The sequence below is a fragment of the Triticum dicoccoides genome, chromosome 5B, assembly GCF_002162155.2.
Source record: "Triticum dicoccoides isolate Atlit2015 ecotype Zavitan chromosome 5B, WEW_v2.0, whole genome shotgun sequence".
NCBI lineage: Eukaryota > Viridiplantae > Streptophyta > Magnoliopsida > Poales > Poaceae > Triticum > Triticum dicoccoides.
The window spans coordinates 625,598,068-625,606,901 of NC_041389.1; the positions used below are offsets into that span (position 1 = coordinate 625,598,068).

An 8,834-nucleotide genomic window follows, 5' to 3' on the forward strand; every position below is an offset into this window, starting at 1 on the left:
CCAAAATCAATGAAGAGTTTTCAAGTTTTTGAACTTTTTCTTCAAATATGATGAACTGTTTTTCAAAATCGATGAACCTTTACATATTTACAATTTTCTTTTCTTCAAATAATTCAAAAACGATTAGCTTTTTTAAAATTCATGAATTTCTTTACAAAATATGTGAACTTTTTTTAAATTTGTAAAGTTTTCTTCAAAATCGATGAACTTTCTTTTGCAAATTAGTGAACTTTTCTTCAAAATTGATGAACCTTTTTTCCAAATTTGATGAAACATTTTTCAAAAGCGGTAAACTTTTTTTTCAAAACTAATGAACTTGTTTCAAAATCGATGAGTTTTTTTCAATATCAATGATTTTTTTCATGAACTTTTTCCCAAAATCAATGAAGAGTTTTCAAGTTTTTGAACTTTTACTGCAAATAAGATGAACTGTTTTTCAAAATCGATGAACCTTTACATATTTACAATTTTCTTTCCTTCAAATAATTCAAAAATCTAAATGTAAATAGCGAGGCCACTATTATTTTTATACTGTTGGCACCATTAATCAGTCACTGAAATCGAATAGTTCCAGTGGTTTTGTTTTGTGGTTTTTTCGAACGCTCGCGTGAGTTCTAATCCTGTAGAGAGCAACTTTGTTTTGTGGTTTTTCCGAACGCTCGCGTTCGTGGGCCGGCCCAACTGAGCACCAGCGGTCGTTGGTTCCACGGCGGGCAATCCCTATTTGGCGCTGCAGGCGCCTGTTTGTTCGGTTTTCTGCTAACCGGCGCCTGCATCGCACCTCCCATTCTGCTGCGACTGGGCAGGCCCATGTAAGAATTCGACCTCAAGATCTGAAAGCTGAAACAACTTGCGCCCGCAAGAATTCGAACTCAAGATCTGCTCTTTTACGCCAACGACCGCAACCACCAGGCCAAAAAAAAAACCAGGCCACAGAACTACCACTGGTTTTTTATTTCTTTGCAGCTTTTTATTTCCTTCTCAAGTCGCGGGAACTCCTTTTCAGGTGCAATTTTATTCGGTTTTCTTTTTCTTTTCTTTCTTTTCTTTCTTTTTTCTTCTGTTATTTTTATTTGTTTATTAAATGCGTCTTTAAAAAAAATTGTTCTTTTTGAAAAGTAAATAATTTTTCTTTCTCACTTTTTTTAATAAAAACAATGAACTTTTTTTTCAAATACGGTGAATTTTTTAAAATTTGATGAACCTTTTTAAAAATTGATGAACTTTTTCGAAATACGAGTAACTTTGTTCAAATCCGATGAACTTTTTCCAAATATGATGAACATTTTTCAAATCTGATGAACTTTTTCCAAATTCGATGAACTTTTTTTCAAATTTGATGAACCTTTTCCAAATCCAATGAACTGTTTTTCAAATTCGATGAACTTTTTTTAAATCCGGTGAACTTTTTTAAAATTTTGTGAACTTTTTTCAAATCTGATGAGCTTTTTCCGAATTCAATGAACTTTTTTCAAATCCGATGAACTTTTCCCAAATTTAATGCGTTTTTCTGAAATCCGGTGAACTTTTTTAAAATTTTGTGAACTTTTTTGAAAACTTCATGCACATTTTCAAATTCACGAACTTTTAAACAATAATTTGAACCTTTTTTTAACCTTTTTTTGCCAAATTCGTGGCTGTTTTCAATATTTTTAGAATTGTTTTTTACTTCATACTTTCTTTTCAAAATAATTTATGCTAGGTATATATAATATGTGTTAACTGAAGGAAAGCTCAAATGGTACTAGTTCCTAGTTGTAGACAACGATGTTATCTCGGCCCAGCGGTTATGTGCTACTGCTGTCTAACTCTTGTGTGCCGAGTTCGAATTCCGCTATTCCTAGAGCAATAGTTTCATGAAGGCCCCTCCACGGCGCAGCCTTCTGCGCCGTACAGGAGCTCCCCCGGCGCCACTACTCAGGATGACGACTATGCCGGTCGTCAAAAGTGGGCGTGAATAGAACAGAAACCCAACTAAAAAACTGGACTGAATTTAGCCCCATGAAAAGTCAAAACCACAATTTGCAAAGGTCGCTCCCACGTCCCACCTTCCCATGAGCGACAAACCTCAGCAGCATGACATACCATCATCCTTGCTTAACTTCTAAAAGTGTATTTTTAGAGAAAAATGACATGCTAGGGAAGTCGTTCTGGTTTAATACGCATACATCTCAAACCGATCCATGTCACAACAGACAACAATGACATATGCCAGGGAAGTCGTTTTGGAAACATCCTAGCACAATAATGGCACAACCGTTGACACACAGGGTCCATGTCTTTAGCAATAATACAAGAAGGCATTCAGAGGGGGTACCAGTTCAGCCCTGGAGTTCAGAAAATGAGCAGAAGTGACGCTATAACGACATGCTCCGACTGCATGCAAGCAAGAGACCCAGCTAATTGCATAGAGAGTTCATATGGACAAGACACAGGCAGATGCGTGAGGCACAATCAATCCTGGTATTGTAGACGAAACACGCTAATTTTCCGGTGCTAGCTCGGATTTGGTCCAAGGATGAAGCAGACAGCTCAACTGTTCAGCCCCAGCTCGAAATGTAAGCCTGCACACACAACACAAGACACAATGTAAGCCTGCACACACAACACAAGACACAATGTAAGCCAATCCGGGTCTGAAGAAACACTCGATGGTCCAAGCATTTGTGCAAAAGCATTATATTGATAAGCGTCACATGTCACCTCATCTAAAATCACAACTCCTTTAGTTTCAAATAACGAGGAAGTTTTAAGTTATTGGGATTGACCCATGATTCTATTATTTTCCTCGCGTATCCCGCAGAATCCCCTCCTTTCTAAATGAAAAAGAAAAGAAAAACATAGAGACTTTCCAAATGAAAAAGAAAAGAAAAACAGAGATAAAGCTCACAGGGTGAAGGAGCTTGTTCTCAATGAATACATAAAAATTGAATACATGTTTTCTTTCACTGCCCCTATTTATGCAATGACAAGGTTGGTCGACATGGAAGAGCCATGTCTCCATTTCATCTATGAAATGCGCACGAAATCCAACATACAATGTAGATGTTGTTGTTTTGTCATTTGTACGTCTTAACTTGAACATGGTTGCTGATTTTATTTAGTTAATAGGTAATATAGTCCAAGTGATTAATGAAGTCCCTGGCCGTATCAGCCCCAATGATGATAGTGACGTCACTACAATGAGAAGTAAATGCTTTCAAAAGTTCTTTCCAGGTCAAGATGATTTCACACCCATCAAGAAAGAATTTGCTGATTTTGCTTTTTTCATGAATGCCTTTGAAAATCCAGATTCAATTGAAGAAAGTGCTGATTTTGAACATACGCAATGGTGGGGAGCACAAGGCTGTTAAAAATTTTAGCCTTGAGGTTCTTGGGCAGCCGGCATCTTCCTCTTGTTGTGACAGGAATTGGAGAAAATACGGTTTTATCCATATAGCTCTGAAGGAAACAAGCTCACTCCTGCTCGAGCCGCCGATTTAGTGTTCACGCACAACTACTACCGCCTACTTTCGAGGCGCTCTCAACCAAATCAAAGTGGGCCAAGCCGAATGCGAGACATTGGAGGAGAGATGGAGTTGAGAGTTTTACTGGTGTTGGCATGCTCGAAGGTGCAGATCTTTCCCTTGATGAACCAGATTTAGAGGAAGAGATATAGATTCTCTCACTTGACTCTTGACCTTCAGTCCTTTACTCCTTCAGGCTTCAGCTTATTTAATTTATGTTTCTACCATGTTATGTAATGTACTTCTGAACTGTTAAGACTATGTGAGCCTTTGAACCGTTCAACCATGTGACCACCTGGGTCTTTTTAGCTCCAATTTGGTTATTTATCATGTTCTTACTTTGACTATGTTCTGTTGTCAATTTGTCATGTTGTGTGCTGCTGTGGAATCTGTGGTTTGTATTTGTAATATTGCGTCACACTGGGAGTTGAGATTGCCAAACCATACTACACTTGGGGGGCCAAATAGCATTGGAGAGTTAATCCAATCATTGAGCACTTGAAAAAGGAGAAAATAAACAGGGCAATATATGTTACTTTCTCATTAACTTTTTTGTCTTTAACTCTACATCACATCGCATATTTTTTAAAAAAAAATTATATATACTCACCATATCCCCAATTCCCTGTATGAAAATGCCGTATCCTGTGTCCCCGTATGCGTATCACGGTGCCCATGTCTCTGTATCCATGCTTTTTAGATGGTAACCCCACATTCTCCATCAACCTCTGAACCTTACCACACCTTTATCCATAGTTAAAAAAGGCGCGCCTAAGTGAGCGCTTAAGCGCGCCTAGGCTCTAGGCGTTGGCAAAACGCATTGCGCATAACTACGCTTAATCTGTGCATAACTGCGCATAAGCATGCGCTTTGGTCAGTAAAGCGCAAGGCGGTGGCAAAACGCACAATTAACGCCTAGCGCTTTTTTGAACTATGCCTTGATCAGACATTTGCTCCTTTCAAAGAACCTCTTTTTCAGAGGTTATGCCCCATTCACTGATGTGCTCACACTTCAGCAAAACAGTCGATGTTTTTTCATATTTCACACCAGCGAATACTAATACAGGACAGCTGTTACTTGTACATTTTTCCAATATAAAGTATCTAACTATGTGGGGCTAGTATTTTTGTACATAGTTTTCTTAAAGGGCAACTGTACCACCATCTAAATTTCAGTTTGAAACATGCCTCGGATGCACATTACGTGCTGAATTACTAGCAAATAATAGATACCTAGAAGAAGAAAATTAAAGAAGGATAGTATTTTGCTGACACCATGGGTGTTGTCCTTAAAAGGTGATAGCAGCACATCATAATATGCACCAATGTTTGACTGCATGAAATCCAAACATCACTATATGTTTACTGTGAAGCACCAACTGAATAGGGGTTAGTTGCTATCACTATGGATGGTAGTTGCCACAAGGATTTGGCTCCCGAGCTCTTATTTTTACCCGGGGAATAAAATAAGTAGGAACCTATACTAAGACACTGATTGCCGTAGTGTGATGGCAGGCGTGCTTTACAACAGAGCATGGGTCGCGGATTCTATCCCTAACCTCATCATTTTATCTTTTTCTCGCATACAACTAGTGAAAATTAAGAAGAAAAACTGAAAGTGATGCTTCCAGGAGCCAAGCCCTCAATCTGAAGGCAAACACAAGCCTCCCAAAACAATTCACCAGAGCCAACTATGTGATATATACTGATGGCAGTTAATTATATGCTAGTTAATAACTCCGATTCAAATTAACTCAGGAAATTTTAAGACAGTAAGGGTTGTAGTGTGCTTACCGGAGGGGGGCAGTAAACATGGTTAACATTGGTAATCCTGGTAAATCGGTTGGTAACCGAATCCTTGGTTGCCACTGCCTGAGTGCGCACCATAGGAATATGATATACCTGCAGGGTGTTGCTGTGAATTCCCATGGAGGCTGGCTCCCCACCAGTTGTTGAAGTATGGATGGGGTGCCTGTAAACAACAACTTCTTAATTTAAATGTAGTAAACAGGACAAAAGCGGTACAGCAGAGCAGACATAAATAATTACATCTTTGTAACCTATTATATGAAAATGAATTAAATTCAAACTTATGCGAATATTTTAGTTCCTTTTGGAGTTCTTAGCATTGTTTATAAACATGGTATCCATGATTTCTTGATCCTTCTAAGCATACAACACAAGGAAATTGTCTTCTTTACAGCTGCAGGTCAAATGAGGACATGGGATCATATCATAAGCTTTGGAAAAAAATACCACATGAGGTCCAAATGGCCTGCTAGGTGCTGTCTGCTGCTCCGGCAGTAGTGTCTGCTGCCACAGGGATTGATAATTGCCGTAGCCACTTATGTTAGGGGCTGGGGCCGCCGGTGCATACACAGGGTTGCAGGGTCCAGTGAACATGTTGAAACATTGTGGCAGCGGCTGCAGTGGCACATCCCAATTAATGTTGCTGTATGATGACAACAAATGGACGCATGGGAAACCAGGCATATGAAATACAGCATACCGGATTGTTTTGAGGGGGGCATGGTGAGTACCCACCGTAGCCAGGCTGCTCCCACCTGTTGAAGTACAGTTGTGGAGGCTGGAAATGACACATCGTAATTAATCTTGGTCTATGACACATACGAAACAAGACATACTGGATTCAGCATACCATATTGTTTTGATCAGGACAGGCCTGTGAGCTAAAAACATTCTGTACAGTACTCTGAGCTCCATCTTGTGCATGGTTGACTTTCTTAGCCGATAGCCTGAGGGACAGCAAAACCGATTATACAAAAGAGCTCCAAATATGAGCAAAAACGAATTAGCAATAGCTTTCAGAATATTCAATGGTATGGTTTTTAAAACAGATAATCATTGCACAGATGAAGGGGAGCCTTGGCGCAGTGGTAAAGCTGCTGCCTTGTGACCATGAGGTCACGGGTTCAAGTCCTGAAAACAGCCTCTTACAGAAATGTAGGGAAAGGCTGCGTACTATAGACCCAAAGTGGTCGGACCCTTCCCCGACCCTGCGCAAGCGGGAGCTACATGCACCGGGCTGCCCTTTTTATAATCATTGCACAGATCTTCAAAGAACAGAGTTTTCATAACAGAGTAGGAAACCTGCCTTGGACGCTTGTTTTCAGGTTTGTAGGAATCAGGCTCACCAACACAGATCTACAGACACAAGAGAATAATCTTTAGCAGAGGGAATTCTTTGAAATATGAAAAGGCAGCACATGATAGAAAATACTTACAGCTGTATTATTTGGCTCATTTGCAGAGCTACCTGCTATCTGAATTGCTGAGACTTTAATGCCTACAAAAGACAGATAAGCTCATAAGCAATGCCATAGTCATAAACAGGGCTTCAGTAGTGCTGAAGCTATTTTATTTTTGCAGACTCAGATGGAGTGCAAAATAGCATGCAGCTTGTAAATATCCGCACGCCCATGCATAGAACCATTTGAATTCTTTGATAAGCATTACTGCGGCATTAATTTTTATCTGCACTGTAAGTTGATAAAATCTAGCTGCCCAGCACAGATTAGGATTGGATTCTACACAGTGTAAGTATGAATCAGCAAAGAGTAGACCCTTAAGCGTCTTGTATCTATCGTACAAAAACAATATATACAAGATTAAGATATAGCCATAAAGGCAAGGTTAAAAAAACAACAACAAGATAGCCTATTTTTCACAGCAGAAACCACAAAGAGTGACATATGTAGCTCTAAACACCCTACAAAGACATGTATTGCGTGCAGCGTTAAAGGGTCTAAGCAGGAACAAGATAATTCGGCAACCGCATTGCGCGTATCCACTGAAAGGGTCATAAGCATGCTGATAACAAGAGAAGGTGAACAATTACAAAGGGTCACAAGCCTGCTGATAACAAGAGAAGGTGAACAATTACCTGGAGTCATTTTCAGATGGTTCACCAATGCGCAGGGAAGGAATAGTTGCCGCGAAGGAGAATATCTTCCAAAAGGGTGCGCCCCAGGTGGTGTTTCCACTTTCAGTGTCTTCTCCGCAAGGTCAACAGCAACCACCCATCCACATGAATCACTCAATTTCCTGGATGACTTGAGGTAAAGGATGTCATTACCATCGGTGCTAAGGGTGGGGCAAGCGGAGTACATGTTCTTGAATGTCAAGCTCCCAGCGGATTCATTCCTTTGTCCAGACAGCAACGCCGAAACCGCTAAGTCGTCGACCAAAATGTCATCAACGTCAACAGTGCTTCCCCTGAGCCAACAGTCAGACCCAATCTCCCTAGTCCATGTCATGGCACTCCAGCCATTCATTGAGCGCTGCGTCTTGGGCTTGATCTCCGCATGTTTGCGCTTGATGAACTTGATCAAGTCAGAATCATAGAGCGCATCCTTGCTCCTGGGGTCAGATGGCTTTTCGGGAGGAACTTCTACAATCTCTGTTACAATCACACGGTGTTCCATCTCAACAAACTTGATCAGACCATCGACACAGGTGATGTCCCGATAACGCCTGACGCTAGCTCCCGGGATTGATTGCTTCAAAATTTCCTGTCTATTTCCAGGCAATGGCTCGGGCAATGGGATGTAGCGCGCACAAGGGATTTCTTGAAGTACATCACACACCAGCATGCCTTTCAGGAAATCGACCCATACCAGCACGCCATCTTGGAGCAACATCACCTTGTAGGGTGTAATCGTAGAGACCCCAGGACATGGATTGAGCAGTTCCTTAGTCCTCCATGTTCTATCCTCAGACGAGTAGATGTGAAGTCGGTAATCCTTCAAGGTCACTGCGTCACAGAGTGCAATCAGGAGATAATGGTCCCCGTCACCACGGGGCACGATTCCGAACTCGCCAACACCGTGCAGCGAATCATCATCGGGAAGCGGGACGCTGTCGAGGGACGGGGACCTGGGGTCGCCCTTGTAGATGAAGAATTCATACTCGCCGTCGCCGGAAGCAAAAGAGGTGCGGATAAGAACGAATCGGCCCTCCGCGCCGACCACGTGTGGCTGAACTTCCAAGTCGGCGTCCTCAGAGTCGGAGATGGGGGGCTTGGAGCAGTGGAACGTGTAGAAGGACACCGCCGGTGGGTCGGCGATCCAGAAGGTGACCTCTACGGTATGGTTGACCCTCGATTTGGCTTTGGCCGTGGTGTCGTTCCTGCTGACGGCGACGTACGCCTCCTGGACGAGGAGAATCGACGCCGGCCAGTGGGTGGCGTCGCCGGGGGAATCAACCGAGGCGCGGTCGGCCATCGATCCGGACGCCATCCGAATCTCGGATTTCGGCCGGGTGCTGGGGATTGAAGGAGGCGTTTGGAGATTTGGGGACTAGGGTTAC

At 41.9% G+C, this 8,834-nt stretch overlaps 1 protein-coding gene across 1 annotated transcript; it reads right to left on the reverse strand.

The window, feature by feature from the left end:
- Positions 1–2,136: 2,136 nt before the first annotated feature.
- LOC119312155 lies at positions 2,137–8,828 on the reverse strand. Its single transcript, XM_037587892.1, has 8 exons — positions 7,411–8,828; positions 6,752–6,813; positions 6,622–6,671; positions 6,166–6,262; positions 6,016–6,093; positions 5,763–5,930; positions 5,301–5,478; positions 2,137–2,564 (listed from the first exon to the last, which is right to left on the reverse strand). The coding sequence occupies exons 1-7, from the start codon at positions 8,762–8,764 to the stop codon at positions 5,323–5,325; spliced, it is 1,965 nt and encodes a 654-aa protein (XP_037443789.1). The 5' UTR covers positions 8,765–8,828; the 3' UTR covers positions 2,137–2,564; positions 5,301–5,322.
- Positions 8,829–8,834: the final 6 nt, after the last annotated feature.